At 40.8% G+C, this 23,401-nt stretch overlaps 1 protein-coding gene across 5 annotated transcripts in view; it reads left to right on the top strand.

Moving 5' to 3' along the window:
• Positions 1-23,401, top strand: part of MYOF (myoferlin) — a 104,103-nt gene that overhangs the window by 59,594 nt on the left and 21,108 nt on the right. For all 5 annotated transcript variants that reach the window (XR_013543956.1, XR_013543955.1, XM_020782899.3 and 2 more), the window contains 12 exons: positions 6,347-6,461; positions 9,559-9,664; positions 9,778-9,917; positions 10,076-10,249; positions 10,410-10,518; positions 13,038-13,115; positions 14,969-15,150; positions 15,228-15,386; positions 15,483-15,581; positions 16,715-16,876; positions 18,300-18,465; positions 19,439-19,515. Coding sequence is in view for 3 of the 5 variants with exons in the window: in XM_020782899.3 (XP_020638558.3) it covers positions 6,347-6,461; positions 9,559-9,664; positions 9,778-9,917; positions 10,076-10,249; positions 10,410-10,518; positions 13,038-13,115; positions 14,969-15,150; positions 15,228-15,386; positions 15,483-15,581; positions 16,715-16,876; positions 18,300-18,465; positions 19,439-19,515 (1,567 nt within the window). In the remaining 2 variants the exon portion in view is untranslated. The remainder of the gene's footprint in view (positions 1-6,346; positions 6,462-9,558; positions 9,665-9,777; positions 9,918-10,075; positions 10,250-10,409; positions 10,519-13,037; positions 13,116-14,968; positions 15,151-15,227; positions 15,387-15,482; positions 15,582-16,714; positions 16,877-18,299; positions 18,466-19,438; positions 19,516-23,401) is intronic.

Below are 23,401 nucleotides of genomic sequence, written 5' to 3'. Positions count from 1 at the left end.
CACTTAGGGGTGAACAAGACACAGCAGAGAATCACACAGAATTTTTACTGGCCTGACATAGGGAAGCAGATCAGGGAGTTCTGTAAACAATGTGATGTGTGTCAAAGGCAGGGGAATAGCCGCGACAGGACCAAAGCAAAGTTGTGCCCTTTGCCTGTGATTGACACTCCGTTCAAATGCATAGGGGTGGATATTGTGGGACCTTTGCCCAAGGCCACAAAGAGGGGGAACAGGTTCATTCTCACCATTGTGGACCATGCCACGAGGTACCCTGAAGCCATACCCTTGACTAACATTGAAACTAACACAGTGGCAGATGCCTTGGTGGGGTATATGTCCAGGATGGGATTTGCCTCAGAAATAATCACAGATTTGGGAGCATCATTTACATCGAAGCTCATGAAACGCTTATGGCAAATCTGTGGAATTAAGCACAAGGAAACCACTGCGTATCACCCTGAAAGTAATGGGTTAACGGAGAAGTTCAATGGGACTCTAATGCGCATGATTAGGGCTTACTTGGCAGAGAATCCAAACAATTGGGACCAGAAGCTGCAATCCCTTTTGTTTGCTTATCGATCAGTGCCACAAGCCAGTACCGGGTTCAGTCCGTTCGAACTCTTGTTTGGGAGAAGGGTGAAAGGGCCCCTTGATTTGATCAAACAAAATTGGGAGCAGATCACCCAGGATGACCCACAAGACGTTGTGACATATATAGACACCTTGAGGAATGACCTAAAGAGAAACCTAGAGCTAGCAGCAGAGACCCTGCAAGCTCAAAAGGTTAGAAAGAAAGCTTGGGATGACCAGGAAGGCAGGGAGAGGCACTTTAACCCAGGGGAGGAAGTGCTTTGGCCTAGGTCCTGCAAAGAGAACAAACTGCAGCTGGGTAGCCCAGAAATAAAATACTTGGGTCACATAGTAGGGGGAGGAGTGATAAAACCCCTAGAGGCCAAGATAGAAGCAGTTCGTGATTGGCCTAGACCCAACACCAACAAAAAGGTCAAATCATTTCTTGGGTTGGTGGGCTACTACAGAAAGTTCATCCCGAGGTTTAGCGAGATTGCGGCTCCGCTGACCGATCTGACGAGGAAGAAGGCTGATGACCGCATCCCGTGGACCAGCGACTGTGAGGAGGCGTTCCGGAGGTTGAAGGAGGCGCTCATCAACTATCCAGTGCTGCGTGCTCCAGACTTCGACCGGGAGTTCATCATCTACACCGATGCGTCTAACAGCGGGGTAGGAGCAGTTCTTTGCCAGGAGGATGAAAATGGTGACCAGCATCCAGTGTCCTACCTGAGTAGGAAACTCCAGAAAGGTGAGAGACATTTGGCAACCGTGGAAAAAGAGTGCCTGGCCATAGTCTACGCGATCCAGAAGGCCAAGCCTTACATCTGGGGAAGACATTTTATTCTGTGCACTGACCATTCACCACTGCAATGGTTAAAGACAATGAAAACCCGCAATAGTAAACTTATGAGGTGGGCTTTAAATCTGCAAGACTATGACTTTGAAGTAAAGGTGGTCAGAGGGTCAGTGAACTGTGTTGCTGACGCCTTGTCAAGAAGACCTGAAGAATGAAGACGGCGAAAGAAACATGGACTATGTATATATTTTGATGACAAAAAGTCAAATGTGTCTGTTTATTAAACATGTTGGTTTGTATGAATAAAGGTAACTTGATGTATTGTAAATGGTAAATGTTTATCCTAGAGTAAGTATGGTATTGGATGTCATTGTATAAATGTTTTTGTATGTTTTGGAACCAGGTTGTTTTTTGGAGAAAAGCACCTTAGCTTTCCCCCTACAAAACAACTTATAAAGAGGGGAGGTGTTACATACAGCACTGATGTTACCTGTCTGTCATGGGTTTGGAGGGAAAGTTCCATCCTATGGGGAGTGGAAGGCGGGACATCAGGAGGAGGGGCTGTACTGTATATAGATGTGAAGCCTGTGTGGTGAAGTTCAGGAGACGCTGGGATGTGAAGAAGCAGCAGCTGGGAAGAAGAAGCTGGTGTGGGAGTCTGTGTGTCAGACAGGGTACTACTGTGTGTCAGAGTACCAACCTGATAGGTTCAGGTGTCTGTTGGTCCGCCAGAACTGATAGGTTCAGGGTCTGTGCTTCAAGTTAAGGGTTCTGTGTGAACCAAACTGTATGCATGTATGAATGAGAATAAGCCACGTTACTTTATCTTATTCACCTGATCGTTTTATTTTTCCCTGTGTGTATTTAAATAAACCTTATTCTTTTATTTGTTGAAAATCCATCCCTGGTCTGTGTGACTTCTTATAGGGAATGGTTGGTGGCAGCTTAGTTAACGTGTGGCAGATCCCAGTAGGTCTGGGTTTGTCACATGTCCACACAGATCATTTTTATATAACATAATATTGATGTCTGCAGGCACATAAGCTCTTCTGTCCTGTGTCCCAAAGTATACTGGTGTTCATGTTCCGGATAAAGAAAAACAAAATAAAACAAAAATACAGTCTTAAAGTCTAATTGGTCTGGACAGAAGTTTCACACACTCTTCCTTCCTGGCCATTCCCCACTCCCAGTTCCTAGCTGTTTCCTACCCCCATCCCTTGCCAATACTGGAAATCATGTATGGTCTTCATATAAAATATGGGCTTTTTCTAATACATGCACTTGGTTCCTTGTCACGCTGGAAACATATGAGGATTGTAAAGAGGTTTATAAGAAAGATCTGCTCAGAGCAATTAAAACAAGAACAAACTTTTCTGAGTAAAATTCTAACTAGCATTTCAAATAAATCCATGCTTCAATAATATTTTCTTTATTCTGCCCCTTCCTGTATGGAAATATGCATGATGTGCATTTTGCTTTTATGTCATCATTAACCTAGGGATTTGAACATGGTTCTCTGTAAATTCAGCAATTTGGCAATTGCACAATCCTGGCTATTGATCACAGATCCAAGAAAATAAGATGACAATCAGCCTAGTGCAGCTTTGGACAGATTGTATTGTGGAAAGCAACATAAATAGGTACCCAGGCATGGCCCTAAAGCAGGGGTGGGCAAACCGCAGCCTTAAAGCCAAATATAGCCTCCCTGGAGGCCCAAATGCAGCTACAACAAGCCTCAAAGTTCCCAAGGTCTGGATTTTTATTTTTAAAAATGCCTGGAGAAAATGCTCTGTGCCCTGTAGGGGGCGCAGGAGGCAATTTTGCCATGTTTGCACTTCCAGCTCCCCAAAACCTGGGATTTATGTAGTTTTTTTTTTCAAAAAGTGGCCACTAGAGGGCATGGTGGCGCGACAGGGACGTGGTGGCGCGACAGGGACGTGGTGGAGGACAGGGACGTGGTGGTGCTGTGGGCTAAACCGCAGAAGCCTGTGCTGCAGGGTCAGAAGACCAGCAGTCGTAAGATCGAATCCACGCGACGGAGTGAGCGCCCGTCGCTTGTCCCAGCTCCCGCCAGCCTAGCGGTTCGAAAGCATGCAAATGCAAGTAGATAAATAGGGACCACCTCGGTGGGAAGGTAACAGCGTTCCGTGTCTAAGTCGCACTGGCCATGTGACCACGGAAGATTGTCTTTGGACAAACGCTGGCTCTATGGCTTGGAAACGGGGATGAGCACCGCCCCCTAGAGTCAAACACGACTGGACAAAAATTGTCAAGGGGAACCTTTACCTTTACTAGAGGGCATGAGAGGGCTTCTTCAGGCTAAAAAAAAAGCCTTTTAAAAAGAAAAAAAACATTGGGAAGTGGCCAAGGCATGAGATAGGTGTGGCCTCCAAGGTCCAGGGATGAGTGGGTGTCATCCTCAGATCTCCAGAGGTTGCTGATCCCTGTTGTGCAAGGATGAGTTGATGAGTAGAGGCCAAAATGAAGTAGCAGCTTTTCCCAAGAGTCTGGCTTAGCAATCAGCAAGGAATAGTTAAGAAAAAGGCATCCTCTACCTGGTATGCCCCAGATATTTTGAACTGCAACTTTCGTAAGTCCTGCCCAGCATGGATAAGTACTATGGATGCTCGGGTTTGAAGTCCAAAACATCTGGAGCACACCAAGTGGGAAAGGATGATGAAGACCAGCTGTTGACAAAAGAAGGCTCAGCCTGACTTGGACCCTTTCACTGATAACTTTACTGGACAAAGACTGAGATGCCGGCAGCGATACCATAAGGGGCTGTACATTTCCCTAACCATTGGCAATTGAAGCCAATATGGAAGATAGGAGGAACTTATTCTCTGCCATTCAGAGATAAATATCATTGCTGAACAAACACCTATGATGCTATACTAGGTTTGCTTGCAAGTATCTCCTATAGCTTTCTTAATGGAGGATAAACTGGATGTGGGCAGTTTTTGCTGTGGGAGTAAGTAGCTGTAATCTTGCATTCAGGATGCATAATACCTGCTGGTTTCAGCAGAGGGCAGCGAGAATTAAGGAGCTTAATTTGAGTGCCAGTTTCCAGCTGATGTTTTTACCTATGAGGTTTAAGGAAACTCTTGTGTTTAATGACATTTAGAGTGCAAATCTAAAATCTGTGTTGGCTAGAATGCTCATTTACATACATAATGTCTCTCAAATTAAGTATTAAGGGGCGGCATGGATGCCATGGCATGGATGCCATGCTGAGTTTTTTTTCCCCTGGGCTTTCCTTTTGTCTCCTGACCACATGGCCTGGGGGTGGGGCCTAGGGGTGGGACTTCCTGCTGTAAAAGAGCATGTCCCAGGACCGCGCGCCTAACGGCGCGCGTGATTCTCAAATTTTGTATCTGGCCTTAATATGGTAAATAGAAAAGCCAATGAGATTTGCATAAGCCGGGGAGTTAGGAAAGTTTTAAGGATCAGATCATACTTTTGCAGTGTTAAAGAGCAGGCCGGGTAGGTGGGGCTTGTCAGCCATGGAAGGCAGCCCATCTAGGAGAAGGAAAACTCCGATTTCAAACCTCCACTGCCTTGTGGCTATATCCACTCATGGAAAAGGCTTCAGGAGTTAACCTCGAGGCAAAATCCGGAGCTGGAGTCCCGAAGGCAGCTCGTGTCGTTCTGCCAACTCCTGCGTCGTTGCTGGAACCAGCTGTATTGGCTCTTGCCTTTCCATTGGACCATTTCAGCAATGTGGAGAGGGGGGATCTGCTGCTTGGGTAACAGCCTATCCTCCATATTACCTTACCCGGGCTTCATGCTCTGGAGAGGACACTCCTCGATTCAGAGCATGTTACCATAGTCTCTCGAGACTGAAGGATGCCTATGAATATTGTACTTAGCAAATTATCTCCAAAATGTAATTTGGCCAATAGATGGCAGTCTAGAACAGTAAAAAGCTCTTGACACTCCAATTAAATCTGCTGATTCAGTCTTTTTGATGTGACATGTGTTCTATTGATGTGGTGTTTTCAATAGCACTTTGCATACTCTTTGATAATCTGAGTTAAGGGGAGAGGAGGAAGATGAGGAAGATGGAAAGGGGACACCGGGGCTGTTAAAGCCTTTTCTGCCCTGGACTCTTCTGCCCACATTCCTTCTATTATTGCTTTCTCACAATAGCTGAGAAACAGTCTGTTTGTGAAAGGACAGTGTTGCTTTTTCCTTTCTGGCAACCATTCTCCTGTTCCATATTTTAACATTCCCCTGTCCTGTATTTTCACATTGTATAACCTTAATATTAAAGGAATGCTGTTTCACCTAGTAAGAGGATCCTAGTGTGGCATATGAGCAAGAAACACAAAACAAAGCAAAAACAAAAGACGGGGGGAGACACCGCGGCACCTTAAAAACTAATTGCCTTTTAAAAAATCTTTTGTTTTTGCTTTGTGTTTTCTTGCTAATTTGCTTGCACAGACTAACACAGCTGCAACTTTTAAAACTAGCATGGCATATACTGAAGATTACGCCTTGGATTTGGGTAGTTTTCAAACTCTGATCTGAATAGGTCTGTTTGTATGAGGTCCAGATTGAAGCACAATGGTCAGATGTGAAGCACATTTGCAAACTGATTTGTGTCCTTAGCACAAATTGGATGACACAAATCATTTCCGACTGTTTTCTTTCTTCCTTTGAGAACTTTATTTTTAAAAAGATTCCTTGTTCACAAATCCCAGAAGCTAGTTGCCTGAAATGTTTAGTTACCATATTCCATGTGCATCAATGCTTTTGGGTTTCTAGTGCATGTCAATAGGAGGGCCACAGATAAGACTTCAGTTCAGGTGCACAAATTAAATGCACAAATATCCTTGGATGGACTTGGGATACATCCCAAAGCCCTGAACTGGCCTCCCTGCACAGCCCTACTGAAGATGTAAGCTCTTAGGAAAATGTATTCAATGAACATATTTCAGCACCTAACAACCGTCTGAAGGTTTCCTTCTGTTTTCATAGTTTATTGACAGAAGCAGATGCTGGTCATACGGAATTTACTGATGAAGTGTATCAAAATGAGACCCGCTATCCTGGAGGAGAATGGAAGGCGGCTGAAGAGAGTTATACAGATGTGGTGAGATGCTTTTTTATGACTCTGTTATCTTAATTTCTGTAGCTTTTCTCCAGAGATTGGAAAAGTTATTTTTGGACTGTATATCCCATAATCCTGCAGCTAGCATAGTCATGCTAACAGGGGCTTACGGGAGTTGTAGTCCAAAAGTACATTTTCTAATGGTTACTTTTCTTTCCATGACAGCTGTAGTAGATTGGTGCGGCTGTCAATACATTAAGTCAGTGGTTTGGATCCTCTAATGCGGTGGTTCCCAACCTTGGGCCTCCAGATGTTCTTGGACTTCAACTCCCAAAAATCCTGGCCAGCAGAGGTGGTGGTGAAGGCTTCTGGGAGTTGTAGTCCAAGAACATCTGGAGGCCCAAGGTTGGGAACCACTGCTCTAATGGAATCAGGAGAGTAGGGAGAGGGAGAGAGAGAGAGAGAGAGAGAGAGAGAGAGAGAGAGAGATCTTCTTAACTGTAGGAGGATGCAGAAATCAGGAGAATTTGGCAGGGGTTCTTTGTCTAAGAGAACTATCAGGTCTTATCAGGAAAAAAGGAGAAAAATCCTTCTCACTATTTTATGACTCTCTCTCGCCTGTTTTGAGCTTGGGAGAGAAAGAAACAGATACATGATGGGGGGGGGAGAAGAGATCAATTTCCCACTTCCCTCTCCCTGAATCCCCTTCTCTTCTGTTCTCATTCCCTGCCCCCTTATAATCACATGTCCTTATGCTTTTAATTTATGGATGCCAGCAATAGTCCCAGGGAGTCAGAATTTTGTTTCCTGGGCTTTTAATGTGCAGCATGAGGACCACCTTCATAGAATCATAGAATAATGGAGCTGGAAGGGTCCTATAAGACCAGTGACTTCAAGCCCCTGCTCAGTGCAGGAATCCAAGTAATGCCAAGACATCCACCAAACTGCCCTGTATTACCCCTTGATTTAAAATATTTTAATCTTGCAGTACATGTCTAATTAAAGAATGAAGGCTGCAATGAAGGTTTGCACTCTTTAATTTACATTCTGTAGTCTGCAGTTGCACCAAGGGACCACCTTCAATGTTTGATAAAACTTATTTCTGGATATGGTGTTCATGGAATTGTTGTTGCCTAACAATGCAAATGAATGCAGTACTGCAGTCAAGCCTCTGCTCACAACTTGAGTTCAGTCCCGACAGGTTCAAATACCTGTATAAAGGTTGACTCAGCCTTCAATTCTTTTGAGGTTGGTAAAATGAGTTGGGGGGGGCAAAAGTGTTGTTTACATAATTATGTTTTAAACCTCCCAGAGAGTGCTCTGGCGCTATAGGGTGGTACACAAGTCAAAACAACAACAACACCTAACTAACCAATAGGATTCTGACCTCAGCTAATTCCGTTTATGTCTACCTGTTGTGGTTGATCTTTGCTTATCCTAATGTAAGAAGACAGCCAATGTGAAAGTGGAATTAAAATTTAATATAACTTCCCAGATTGTTCAAAAGAGGACATCATTAACTGATTGTGTAACCTTGTGGCTCAGTAAGTCAGATGTGGCCTACCAGTTGTGTAGAGGCCCGTTGTTAACAACATGCATTGCAGGACGTTGTTTGTACCTGATAAGCTATTTTGGCTAGGCAAGTAAATGTTGTGCAGAACTGGAGTAAATGTATTTATTTATCATATGTTTACACAGTTCTTCATCAGAAAAGATTCCAGGCAACGTATGATAGAAATAATTATTTAAAAAAACAAATACACTACAATTAGATTATACAGCAGAAGATTGTAAATTGTGAAACATACCAGAACCAGCTACTGTTTTCTTGTTGGACAAGTTAGTGGAAATTGCTTCTAAATAAGCTATCTCTGAGCATTGGCTAGCAGAAGTATACTTGTTTTCAGAAATTAGAAATAGATTGGAAGAATGGAAATAGAAAAAAGGGCCATCTTTTTTTGCTTTAATGTGGGGAAAAACTTTCACAAAGTTGCATGGACAAACCAGAAATCATGAATCAAACATTAGTCTATAAGGTGGTTCTTGATTCTTTGTTGTAGTCTCTAGTTGAATACAAAGAGCAAATTCCTGTTGCATAAATTTGTGTTGATATAACCAGAATGGGTGCCGGAAATACTTAATTTAAGCTAATGGGAAGCTTCCTATTCCCCCTTCCCCTTTCAGCTTGCAAGAACTCCCTTTTTGCCATGAGGAGCAAAAAGAACTTTAATAGTCAAAAATCACTGCTGACCTGCCACCTCTTGGTGGCAGAGATTCAGAGGTATACAGTATATATACATATTTACTACTAAAGGCTCCCTTATATATATCCCTTTATAAATTTATAAACATAAATTTATGCTTATGCAGACATAAATTTATGCAACAGGATTTTGCCCTATGTTTTGAGAAGTGTGTTCAGATTATTGCTACTAAGAGAAGTGAATTAAAATACATGTTTAGAGGAAGGCTGCATGGAAGAGCATGCTGCTTGCCCTTTGGCAGCAGCTATATCCATTTGCAGCCTTGATTTACATTGTCATTTTGAAAATATAGTGCAGCAAATTTGGAAGCATGTTGTGATTTGTTTTTAGTGAATGATCTGTTCTATGTTCCATCTGAATACTCAGTGTTTCTAATTCCATTTGAATAAACTTGTTAGTCTGTGGTATGAAAAGCAAGACAGGACATTAGTAAGATAGGACTTTTAATACTAAGAACCAAACTATATGTTACAGAGAGCTTGTCATTAGAAGCTGAAATCACATCAGTGTTCCAGAAGCCCATGTTTGGTCAATCTTCTTGTCTATGCAGTTATACTATTTACCTCACAGTCATCAATCACAAAACAAAGAAAAGTAAGCTAACTTCCAAATGATGAGAAGACTTTTTTCTGAACACAAGAGCTGTTCTTTTTTTTAATAGTGGACTATTGGTAATACATAATTTGATGTCAACAAGGTTGTTGTAGTGTAAACTGTAGTGGACTACTGGAGTTCATTTTGTATGTGATACTGAAGGGTAGCACAATATGCTTGGTTCAAATTTCTGATGTAATATGATTATACTTAGATAGCATGTGCAGTTGTACTCTTTTTAAAGAACCACAAGTATGTGTGTTTCCTTTTCTGTTTCAAAGAATGGAGAAAAAGCAGCACCACCGGGTGAAATAACCTGTCCTCCTGGCTGGATGTGGGATGATGATGCTTGGATATATGACATCAATCGAGCAGTCGATGAAAAGGGTAAGGATATGTGAATTTACTGTATGCTCTATTAGAGTCTTAGCTGCCATATTAGACACAGAGACAGAGCCCACTTACATTGAGCAATACATATTTAATCTGTTTTGTTTTAGGTTGGGAATATGGTGTCACCATTCCTCCAGACAATAAGCCAAAGTCATGGGGTGCAGCAGAGAAAATGTATCATACTCACAGAAGAAGGCGTCTGGTTCGAAAACGCAGAAAAGACCCAAATCAAACAGTTTCATCCAAGGTAAAACAGCAAAACATTGTTATTTGTTGAAAGCAATGGGTGTGGGGTTGAAAATAAAAGAGAGTCAGACAGGGTTTTTTTTTAAAGGTTGTTTTAATTGTTTGTAATTGAACCTATAGTTTGTTAGTGTGAATTGTGGCCTTGTGATTATCTTCTAGGCAGCTCCATCTTATGGAGATAAAGAAGGATGGGAGTTTGCATCTTTGATTGGGTGGAAATTTCACATGAAGCAGCGCAGTTCCGACATCTTCCGACGCAGACGCTGGAGGAGAAAAATGGCTACTTCAGATGCGTATGGTGCAGCGGCCATTTTTAAGCTTGAAGGAGCCCTTGTAAGTGGGAATAGTTGGCCATTGCTAACTTGTTCATTGTCATTTTACTTGCATAATAATCTCAAAGTTTAGTTATAATGAGCATGTGGTGCTGCTGTGTTTAATCTGTGTATCAGTGCACAGTATGTTTTAGGTACTTTATCTATCTGTATACTCTTAGGGAGCAGATCCAAGTGCTGATGATGAAGACAAGGCTTCTGAGAAGAGCAGAGATTCAGCAACACACACCTTTGGTGCAAACACTCCAATAATCTCTTGCAATTTTGACAGTAAGTTCGTCTGAAATTCCATATTTGTGGCTGTTTTCTTAACAATGACATAGAACTTCTGATTCTTGCTCCACAACTACTCTTCTAGAAATCTTCCCTCTTCTAGATACCTGCCTCCCTTGGAATACTTTCTAGGACCACAATGCAAACCTTGGAACAGGGAGACAATACTTGCGCAGGGGAAAATATGCTGTCATTGGCTCCTCCCATGTGATCTTCCTGATGGAACTGTTATTGCAGTAGCTTGAGAAATTATGATACAAAAGTGGCACCACACCATTCTCACAATGGATGTCTAGCATATTTTTAGATGCTGAGGTTTGTAGGAAAATGTGCTGTACCTTTTCCACTATGTTTCTGCAGCAATTTGACAAATTCTGTAAATCAATCACCAGTTGTTTTATCAGCCATCAAGGCACATTGCTTATTAAACAGAACAGCAAAAGAAAAGCTAGAGTTTTACGTCTGCAGATTTGTATCTCTAGTATGTGAGACAGATGGATTTATGGTGGGGTTTTTTCTTTACAGTATCACATTTGGGTTGTTGTTTTTGTTGTTGTTTAGTCGTTAAGTCATGTCTTACTCTTTGTGACCCCATGGACCAGAGCACGCCAGGCCTTCCTATCTTTCACTGCCTCCCAGACTTTGGTCAAATTCATATTGGTAGTTTCGATGACACCGTCCATCCATCTCATCCTCTGTCATCCCCTTCTCCTCTTGCCTTCACACTTTCCCAACATCAGGGACTTTTCCAGGGAGTCTTCTCTTCTCATGAGATGGCCAAAGTATTGGAGCCTCAGCTTCAGGATCTGTCCTTCCAGTGAGCACTCAGGGCTGATTTGCTTCAGAATGGATAGGTTTGTTCTCCTTGCAGTCCAGGGACTCTCAAGAGTCTCCTCCAGCACCACAATACAAAAGCATCAATTCTTTGGCAGTCAGCCTTCTTTATGGTCCAGCTCTCACTTCCATACATCGCTATAGGAAGCTTTGCCTATGTGGACCTTTGTCAGCAAGGTGATGTCTCTGCTTTTTAAGATGCTGTCTAGGTTTGTCATCGCTTTCCTCCCAAGAAGGAGACATCTTTTAATTTTGTGGCTGCTGTCACCATCTGCAGTGATCATGGAGCCGAAGAAAGTGAAATCTGTCACTGCCTCCATATCTTCCCCTTCTCTTTGCCAGGAGGTGGTGGGACCAGTGGCCATGATCTTAGTTTTTTTGATGTTGAGCTTCAGACCATTTTTTGCACTCTCCTCATTAAGAGGTTCTTTAATCCCTCCTCATTAAGAGCTTCTTTAATCCCTCCTCACTTTCTGCCATCAGAGTGGTGTCATCTGCATATCTAAGGTTGTTGATATTTCTTCTGGCAATCTTAATTCTGGTTTGGGATTCCTCCAGTCCTGCCTGTCGCATGATGTACAGTGGTGCTTCCACTTACGACGATAATCCATTCCAGAAGATGGATGTAACTCAAAATGGCTGTAAGTCGAAGCCCCATTTCCCATAGGAATGCATTGAAATGCAGTTAATCCGTTCCAGACGAAGAAAAAAATCACAAAACAAAATCACTGCAAGACTCATTGGAAACACGGTTAACCCCTTCCGACTGAAGGGGGGGAAGAAAAGCAATCAAGCATGCAAGACCCATTGGAAATGCACAGAAAACAAATGGCGCATATCCAAAATGCACAGAGAACAAAGGAAAAACAAGGAAGCATGCAGGACCCATCAGAAATGGGGAAACCCCCCCAAAAGCAACCAACCCCCAAGACCCATTGGAAATGGGAAAAAACACTCCAAATAGCAACAAAAACCTCCAAGACCCATTGGAAATGAGGAAAAACCCAAAAAACAAACAAATCCCCCAAGACCCATCACAGCACAGAAACATAACCCCCTAGCTCAAAACCATGCTGCAAAAACACCCAGAACAGTTTTTAAAAAGCAGAAAACAGCACCTTACCTTACAAGGCAGCCCAAAGCCTCCCCACAAACATACACACACACTCAGAAGTAGGGGGCGGCAGTTCCAAGCCTCCTCTGATTGCACACTCTCTAACTGCTGGGCGAAAGAGCTACAAAGAAGCAGCCTTGTTGCCACCTACAGTTAACAATTTGAATTTCCTGCCTTTTCCCCCTGCCTTTTTCTGTTCGTAAATGGAAGCTCCAGTTGCAAGTAGAAGCAAAATTTTGCAGCCGGAGCTGTTCGTAACTCAAAATGGTCATAAGTAGGGACGGTTGTAAGTCGAGGCTCCACTGTAAGTTAAATAGGCAGGGAGACAATATACAGCCTTGTCGTACTCCTTTCCCAATTTTGGGAACAATCAGTTGTTCCATATCCAGTTCTAACTGTTGCTTCCTGACCCACATATAGATTTCTCAGGAGATAGATAAGGTGGTCAGGCATTCCCATTTCTTTAAGAACTTGCCATAGTCGAGACCCCACTGTACAAGAGAAAAGGTGAAGTGGAGACCAAGTTTGCCTGACTGGTTATTTTATTTTATTCTATTTCATTTTTTAGGAGTCTACACTTACCACCTCCGGTGTTACATCTATCAAGCAAGAAATCTTCTGGCATTAGACAAAGACAGCTTTTCAGGTACATGCAATTGAGGGGGAGATCTGTGAAATTTAGAGGTTTCCTGCACCTCTAATGGCAAGTCTGTTCTTTTCCTTAGTGAATGATAGCTTCTTTAATACCTGTGGTGATTTGAGCTGTTTACTTCACTCTTTTTTTTTACTAGAGCCCTGCAGCTCCAGAATGTTGCCAACGCTTGCATTCCTCCTTTCCTATAATCTTCTTACATTGTGCTGACTGAAAGATCAGTGCAGCTGAAAGATCTAACACTGAGATGAGGTAGCGGCAGCTCTTAATTGTAGGGCAGAATTTGGGAAAGAAGAGGTATCCCATTCCACTGATTTTTAAAAGCCCTGCCTGCTGAACCTTCCCCAGACCCCACTTTCATTAAGAGTTCATCCTAATTCCCAGACACTAAAATATACCATGTAACCAAAGCAATATGTGTCTGCTAGGAGAAAAAACGCATTTCAAAATGTGCACATACCCAGACGTGTTGCTCAAATAACAGAAGCAGATGAAAATTCCAAGGCTTTTCTCTCTTAATATGTTTATTAATGATCCCCTCCCCCCCAATGTATGCACACAAAACTTAAATACAAGCACTGTATGTAATGCCCCCATTAGATCCCTTGTTAAAGGACTGGTGAAGATGACCTCCAGATAACCTTTTAAATAGCCTAGGGCAGTAGGCAATGGCAATTTGTACAGGAAATGTTAATAACCATCATCACAGACCTTCTTCAGAGGCCCCAGCAATTTAAATGTGTTTCTAACAGTAGGACTAGAACCCTTTAATCATTGGCCTCTACTTCAGAAGAAGGACAGGTCGTAAATAAGTACGTTTTTGACTTATGTCAAAAAATATAAACATATTGTTTTGGAGTTACCCACAAAAACATGTACAGAGCCTGAGGGAGGTGAATTGTCATCAAAAGATTGCTATTTTTTGTGGAGGGGTTTTTTGTTTTATTTATTTTCTTAATGGTCTAATAAAGGTATCATCTATTCCTTCATTTGTATTGTCAAATTTATGTGTGAGGGTTGTGGAGTTAATTGTTGAAGCTGAAAATTAAACAACCTGTGAGTTTTGTTCCTCAGCCAAAGTATTGAGGAATGTTTTACCCTCTACTGGAGCAATTTTAAAAAGATGTGTCAAAATGCTGAAAATCACATCTTTAGCATCTTCATTTTCATTCAAAAAAATAGGATCCATAAGATTGTACTGCATGGGTGACCTGCAGTATATTGCCTTTGCATTGGCATGTTTAGAACTGTTCTCACTTCTGTGCTGATGGTTTCATGGCATGTGGTAAAAACAATTGCCTGCTATAAAAGGATGAAGTAAGGTAGTCTTGATGGCTTGCAAAGATTGGATTGAACTGGCACCCCAGATGTCCATCTAATAGGTATGAGTGTTTGTGTAGCTTGAAGGTAACATTGTGGGTTAAATAAAATGCCTGATTCCAACCCTTGACAGGTAGAGACGATGGGCATATGAGGACAAAGGGCATTTGAAAGAGAGGGATGGAGGAAACGTTGCTTACACCCCTCTTTATCTCCATCACACGAGCATAAGAGAAATATTACTTTGTGTCACTATTGTGGTAGTTAAAGGGCTTTCAATAACTTGAGAGAAAAAATCAAGTCTGCATTGTGGGCATGACTTCATATGCTAATAAGGAAGGGACTTTCATACAAACTAGCAGAAAGCAATTGCAAAGCCAGTGTCTGGTCTGAAGACATAGTGGTGCTGTTACAGTAGACATCGGAAGAAATAAAAACAGGATTGTACAGCCTCTCTGTCTCTCTCTCTCTCTCTCTCTCTCTCTGTATGTGTGTTTGTGTGATATTCTCTTTCTGTGTTATTGTAGATCCATATGCTCATGTTTCATTCCTCCATCGGAGCAAAACAACGGAGATAATCCACTCAACGCTGAACCCAACCTGGGATCAAACCCTCATCTTTGATGATATTGAAATCTATGGTGATCCCCAAGCAGTAGCTGAAGAGCCTCCTCAGTTGGTGGTTGAACTCTTTGACAGTGACCAAGTGGTAGGTGGAAGCTTCCCTTCAGTTCTGTCCTGATTTAATGTACAAAAATAGAACAACCAATTTACCCTTTTGTTCAGGGCAAAGACGAGTTCCTTGGAAGAACCTCCTGCTCTCCTATGGTGAAACTCAATCCAGACATCGACATCAGTCCAAAGCTTCTTTGGTATCCAGTTATGAATGGAGGCAAAGCTTGTGGAGATCTGCTTTTAGCAGCTGAGCTTCTTCTAAATGAAAAGGTAATGTGAAACAAATGTACTTATTTCTGATTTAGAGGCATCTTAATAAGATTATTGCCAAACCTTTATGTAAACTCTTCGTTTATCTCTAATCAGGGTGGTACTGACCTCCCGATTCTTCCATCACAAAGAGCACCAAACCTTTACATGGTGCCACAAGGAATCAGACCTGTTGTGCAGCTGACCGCTATTGAGGTACTGTGATTGTTGCTTAAAAATGCACATAACCCAAGAGCCACATGGATGTTATTGGATAACCTAAGGCCAAGTTTATGACTAAAGCTTCACAAAAGAACATTCTGCAGGCATGAAGTCAAGTGCTAGTGCAAGAGCATATGTGAGGCAACAAAATTAATGAGGTCTATTTCAAACAGAATGCACAAAGCTGAAAACAAATCTGAATATGATAGTCTTTGAATCTTTGAATGATATTGACCTGTATTATAATGGCTCGAATTTGACTGGGAGTTTACAAGCTGCCACCTCAAATAACGCTTCAGTCATAAGCTTGGCCTTAGGTTATCCAATATCTCTCAGTCATAAATCTAAAACTGTAATATAAAATATGTCATAAAACCTGCTTATACAAAGGCCAAAATCCTTTTGTTTAGCATAGTAAAATGCACTCAAGTAGATCCATTGAATCAATAGGGTATAGTGAGTTAAGTGCTCCATAGGAATTCCTAGATGTTTGAATTTGGCAGTGGGGAGGCTGGAGGGTTTTGTCTGCTTTGCATTTTGAGGTGAACTGACGTGATTTGCACATCTAAAATTAGATATGAACCCTTTTTTTTTTAATCTGAATTTCTTCAAATGTTATGATGTTGCTTAGAAAATGCATTGAAATGCATATAAAAATGCAGGCTTTATGCTTAAATACCTACAAAATGGACATTTTTGCAGTAATATGCATATAAAATGCATTACACTAAAATGTGCTAAGGATTCATGCACAATTTTATGATAATTTCTCCCTTGAAACCCATATTCCATATTAATACAGAAGGTGAATAGTACAAAACATACAGTATTTGCGAACCAATGTATGTTAAACTGATACAGCACTTTCCAAAAATAGGTTAACTATACCTTGACGTCATCACATTAATATAATGCAAAAATAATTGGAATGTTTTGGCCAGTGAAATAATTTTTTAAATAATACAATGCATATAATGCTTTCTGCCTGTATAGACATAAATATGTACAATGCTTCTTTTCTTTGCCTGTGTTTATTAATTCCTTGAGTTGATTTTATCATAATTTTTTTCCTTTAGTAATATCTATGAAACCTGGTGGCGGAGTTATTTGTTTGTTTTTTATCATAGATCCTTGCTTGGGGCTTACGCAACATGAAAAATTATCAGATGGCTCCTGTTACTTCTCCTAGTCTCATTGTGCAGTGTGGAAGTGAAATGGTAGAATCTGTAGTAATAAAAAACCTGAAAAAGACACCAAATTTCCCTGGATCTGTTCTCTTCATGAAAGTGGTATGATGCTGAAATGCTCTGCTAGAAATATCTGTTACTGTATATATGTCTGGTATTGGTAACGAGAAAGGGTGTAGATGGGAAAACAGGTGAAGATAGCCTAAAGAAACTTATCCTGATGGAGAAAATTAAGCATTTCCAGGACTACCTTCTGTGACAAAGTATGTGCAGGAGCATACGTAAACAATAGTTCAGCCCAAAGCCACGAAGCTCTGATAAAGTGGCTTGCACACGCATTGGTGTACAAGTGTTGCACATTCTGCTAGTTTCGTATGTATTGTCAGTTGAATCTCTCGTCCACCCTGAGAGTTTGGTTTGTTTGTCTGAATTAGCATATGTGCATGCCACAATCTCTGTATGCAGAGTGCAGGTTTCTGGATCAGTCTGTTGTTGGTTATTATTGAAATAGATTCAATAGGACAACTTTTTTGCATGCATGTGATAACTTTGCCTCCATAAAAGCTAAATCAGAACAAAAAAAGTTGAAATGGAATACCATCTCATTTGCATCAGAAACACAAAAATAATTATTCCATTCTGTTTTTTTTTTAAATTAATAGCAATTATATATACTTTGTGCATACTAAAAACCTCGAATAAACATTTGCAACACAGAGACCCAAATTTTCTATTCAAGCTATCAAAGGGCACTAGACTGAATCTGACAGAATCATGTTGCATGTGGTCTAAGGGCCAACGTGCAGGAGATGCATGGTTGGATCTCCCAATATTCTCAGTTTTTTAAAAAAAAAAAAAAAAACTTTAAGGGATGATCCAGATGTTGTTGGGCTACACCTCCTGGGAGTCTTAACCAGCATAGCCAATGTTGAAGAAGGAGTGCTAGGAGTTGAATTAGCAAAATCTGGAGGGACTCCCTCTGCACACTTCTTAGTTAGAGCAGACCACTGTAGGTGTTAATTTTTATTGGAACCATATTGTTTGAGGCGAAAGAGTTAACCCTTTGCCAGTTTTCTCAGGCTAAATATTTCCCTTGCCCTAAATCTGCTGATAGTCCAGTTGCAAGGGGGGAGGGATTGTACATTATGTTTTCCGCCATTGAACTAACGTAAATGTTGTGGCAGGCAATTTTGGTCAGGTGATAGTTTCAGACCCCTGTGCCAAGACCAGTGATGGTTTCACATTTTCCAGCACTAGAACATGGGTGAAATAGAGATGCTGGAGGAGAGCAGAACAGATTGCAAAGGAAGAAATTAGGAATGTGAGATGATTTAGCACTCCTTATCTGTGTACCTCCTATCCTCTTAAAATTGGCCTACCTGCAATCTATACTATAAGACGATTAGTAGATTATCACATTTGAAATCTATGAAAACCAAAACTTTTTTTCAGTTCAGTTGAAAAGACCCTATTAGAATCCTGATTTTAAATTTAAAGAAGTGTGTAATGTTGTTGTCTTAAATAGCTTTTGCCGAAGGAGGAATTGTACACTCCATCACTAGTTCTTAAAGTGATCGACCACCGGCCATTTGGCCGTAAACCTATCGTGGGACAATGTACCATTGATTTACTGGAGCATTTCCGCTGTGATCCATACGCTGCTAAAGAGGACATTGCACCACAGATGAAAGGTAGGACTCCCATAAAAGCAAATCTGTGTTTCCTGGCAGATGTAGGCTTTGCTACTATACTCTCCACCCAGTCCACTGAAAACATCTCCAAACTCAGCTCCCTTGAAATAAATGAGCACAACAACAGAACTTTTGTGCAGAACCATTCATTTGTGAGGTTTGGGGAAGCAATGCGTTCAAGGCATTGTGCTCTGTAGTTTTAGCCTATTAAAAAACAACACCCAGTATTATTCACAAGGGAAAAAGAAAGTTTGGCACAGGATTTAAGAAAAATGGCAATATGTGCAAAAGAATATTATAGCTGTCACTGTGTCTCACCTTTCTAATTCTGCTACACTGAATTCTATCATTACCTCTGCACAAGTGAGACCTGGAACAAAACTTTGCAGGATTTCAAAAGGAAGAGTTTTTCCATTTTAGTTTCCAAGATTCCAACTAGTCCATTCTCCATTCCCCTAGATTCTATTTTTATTCCATGTCAATTGACCATGTTCATTGATGGTCATCACTGTGCTGTCTGTGGGGTTTTCTGCCATAGAACCTTTTCCTTAAAGTCTTCTTTTTAGTCCTACTTCCAATCTTGGCATTCTGGTAGTCATAATGTCACCTCCTCTTATCGGTGAGTAATGCTGGTGTGGCCACAGAAGCGATGGCCTCATAGCCGGCATACTGGAAATACAGGGCAAGGTTTTCTTTCTCTACTAGGAAATAAGCCTATGTTTGTTACATTTATATTCTGCTATTCAGCCAAAATTGGCTCCCCAGTCAGTTTATAGTTAAAATCTACTTAAAGTACAATATCACAAGGCACACATAATGCGGGGAGCAGGCTAAGTCTTTGCAGTGGATGATACTGTCCCAGTCAAAGGAAGATGACAGAAAAGTGAAGGAAGTGGGGAAAATAAAAGCAGGAAAAGGACAAAAGGCTTACAAATGTATCCAATTTTTCACACATTTTTTGTTTGCTTTGCAGTTAGCCTTCTAGCAGCTGCACCTCGGCAGGATGTAATAATTGAGGTGGAAGACACACAAAACTTACTAACAGCACAGGTAACCTTAATTTTGTTTTCCTATTTGCCGTGGTTGAGTAGGGCATTTTAACATACGTCCTCCAGCACAAGCCTAACTTGAGGAAATATCTGTAAAGGTGCAACTGTACTGCAAGAAAAATGTGAATGGCTATGCGGTGAACTCACACCCGGGTTAATTTGCTTTAAGTAAACACACAGGAGTCAGCAGAAAGAAGAGAAAATTGGCAATCAGCCTTGTTTGCAGTTTGTTATGGTAGCTCTGCTGGAGTTGCAGGAGTCATGGTTACAGCAGACCTACCTTAGCAAGCTGCAAACAAGGTTAATTAATAATTTCCTCCTCTTTTTCTGCTGACTAATCTTTTTTCCCCTTTGTTGACTTAGCTGCCCAAGCATAGGAAAGAAGGAAACAAGGAAGGAAGGAAGGAAAACAAGCAGACCTGAGCACCAGATTTGGAGAGTAGAGGATTAAAATGGCAGCCAGTATCCCTGCTGCCTTGCCTCTCTCACTGCTGTGATCTGGATCTGATGTGAATACATTTGCTACAAAAAAAGTAGAAGCCCCAGTGGTAGAGGAAGAAATTCAAAAGGGGGCAGGAATTCAGGCTGATTCACATTGACTTGTATGTCATATAGTTAATGGAAAACAATGTGAATCTGACTGTCCCAATCCTGGGGAGTTTCCTGTATTACTTGCTAGTATAGTCACCTTCTTAGAACATGCTGAGAGCTCTGGCCAGGATCCGGTAGGATGTGGTGTACTTCTAATGATGGACCTCCTTCTGTTGGCAAAATCAGCACAAGGCAATCCGACTCATGACTGCAGCAATTTTGTGTAGCCTAGAGGACTTTAGGTAGGAAAGGAGGCAAAGGAAACTCTGCCACTCTAACACTTGGATGCCAGTAAGATCTTGGGTCTATCCTTTGAGAAAACACTTTATCAATATATCTGACGGCTGCCAAGAAGGGAGAAAAGTGCTCTTGCCATTCTTCCAGTCTTAATAGTTAGTTTGTGTGTGTCAATGACAATGTCTTTCTTGTGTATGCTTATGCCATTCTTTGTCTCCTAGCAGCTTTAATGCATACTTGCTGTGTGCAAAACTATTCAGTGAATAAGTTGATGAATGTTTGAGCTATAGCTTGTTCACTGGCAGTTCTTGAATTTAAATATCTGAAATATTTATTAGATTTGAAGGAACGTAGGAATACAAACAAGGTTCCCACTCAGGTGCTGTTGGAAGCCGTACATGTGGACCTCCCTGTTCCTTCCTCCATGACCAGGCAAAATGAACGGTTTGACTTAGAGGCGCTTTGTGGGAGTCTGAATCGAAAATGGCCATTTAGGAACTTTAGAATAATTTTCTATCAGTATTTAAATGCTTACTGTTATTTAAGGTAAATTGAACATCACCATGAGAACACCTGCCAGTCAACTGCTTGGCAAGATTGTTCATCAGGAGCAAATACGAGTGCAAAAACAGAGATTTAATGCACTTTTACAAGTTTGCATGGTGCATGTTGAAAATGTTCAAGGTTCATCATTTAAAATGCAGCCTTCAACACTTTAAAACTGTGATTAATCTGTTTCCTCTTTATAACCATAGGGTTGTTTTAAACTCCTTGTGCCTTGCTTTGAAATTTCCCGCCGCCTACTCTGTGCCTGCCGTCCCATTATAGCCTTTCATGTAATGTTGCTGCCCTTTAATTGTACCAAATGGAGAGAGCCAATTAGATGAGTAACATGTTATTGTAAACACTGGGTGATGTAATCTACAGAGGTACATGTACTTGCAACTAATAACATACGTTCACTGCATCATTCAATCTTCCAGTTTGACTATAATAATTAGAGCTAATTGCCAAGAAACATTGGGGTGAATAAGAATGTGTCTTCTATAGGGTCTGTGTCTTCTAATAATGTACTTGTGAACTTCACGTTTACCTGAAGGTTGCATTATTTAATTTTTAATATGTAACATCCAATATATTTTTAAATGGTAACAGGATGTAAAATAAAGTAGTTTTAGAGCAGTGGTTCCCAACCTTTGGCCTTGCAGAGTCCCAGAAATCTGGGCTAGCACAACTAGTGGTAAAGGCTTCAGGGAGTTTTTGTCCAAAAGTAACTGGGAATCCAAGGCTGGGAAATGCGGTGTTTTGAGCATATATTAAATAAAGATGTGTAGATAACAGCTTAGAGAAACTGATGAAGAACTTTCAATAAACTACATTCCAATTTCTAGTGCTTAAGCAGTATGTCAACAGCAGTCAACAAAATGGCTTCTTCTCCGACAACAATGCATGTATGTATTTGTGGAAAAAATGCATGATGAACACTACTTCCCTGGACCATTTTGTGCTTTGGGTCACCAAACATATACTTCTCCTTTGGATATCCTTCAGGGAGGTTTTGGAGGAAAAAAAAGGAATCAAGAAGCAGGATTGTGATATAGGAATTAAATTTCACTGCATCCACAGGATCTCCAGACCTGTGCTGGCAGTTTACATGGGACTTGGAATCTGGATTGGAGTGCTGACTTGATAAGATAAAATATTGTTACATGCTCCATATATAAAGAAACATATACTTTTGAATATTGGCTATTTAAAGAAATTCAGTGTTTATCATTTTTGTAGATATTTTCTCCAAAATCTCAAATGCTCAATTAATTAATTAGTGACTCTTGGTACATGATCATTCTTTGCGGGGTTCTGTCATCAATTGCATTCACAGCTGGATAATTGAAGTTTTCTGTGGGAACTTATTGAAGGACTTGTGCCAAATAATCTAGCATATGTTTATTGAACTACCTGGGTCAGGAGTTACAAACCATAAATGCTGTAACATTTTGACATTCTAGTGAAAGAGAGTACTGTAAATAAGAGCAACAGTATTTGTAGTGTTTTCCTAGTCTTTGTTGAGGAGTTTTGAATTTGTGGTATTTTTGAATTTGTGGTATTATTGCTACACAGCAGAAGTACGGAGATCTAGAGAGAAGAATAGCTACAAGTCCCTCAAAAGCCATGCTTTCTCATTAATTAGCATTTAAAGTCTCAATAACTCACTTTGAGACATTTGTAGGAGAAAGAATAAAAAAGTTCTTCACAAACAGTTGCTTGAAATTACAGACTGGTGCATGCTGCTTTTTTAAAATTACACACATATTTAGGCACCAACCAACCAGACCAACAACAAGCAACTGCTACCAGCAGATGCAAAAGTGGAATAGAACACTCTGTAGAAAGGTGGGGCTGTTTTTGAATGTCAAAAGCTGGAAGGAACAATTAGTTAGTGCTGAGTAGACTATTTATTTATTTATTTATTTATTTATTTATTTATTTATTTATTTATTTATTTATTTATTTATTTATTTATTTTATTTTATTTTATTTTATTTTATTTTATTTTATTTTATTTTATTTTATTTTATTTTATTTCTATCCCGCCCATCTAGACCAAAGGTCTGCTCTGGGCGCTTCCACACAGTGCCAGGTAATGGAGACATACAGCAAGGGCCATTATGATGATGTGCTTCAAAGCTTCCCAGAGGCATCTGACTAGCCACAATGCTGGATAAATCTCACAGCTTGTTTTTTTTTTTTTTTTTGTCTACAACCTCCAGAATCCCCAGCCAACATGGCCACTGGGCATGCTGCCTGGGATAGTCTCACTGTTACAGTCCAATAAAGCAAGGGTCTCCATTTCTGGCAGTAAACCCAGTGCAAGAGGCTCACATAGTAGAATTTTGGGGCTCCTACTTCCTGTCCAGATAGAACCTCCCCATGTTGTCTCGTTAACTGCTGATGGTTAAAGGGGTTAAAGGGAAGTGGGGCTCGCAATGCAGTGCAAGGAGATTCTGCTGAGAAAATGAAATGGGTGACTGTCCTCCATACAAAATGCAACCTTTTGA

Source organism: Pogona vitticeps, chromosome 3 (genome assembly GCF_051106095.1).
Source record: "Pogona vitticeps strain Pit_001003342236 chromosome 3, PviZW2.1, whole genome shotgun sequence".
Classification (NCBI taxonomy): Eukaryota; Metazoa; Chordata; class Lepidosauria; order Squamata; family Agamidae; genus Pogona; species Pogona vitticeps.
This window is presented reverse-complemented; position numbering and strand designations above follow the sequence as displayed.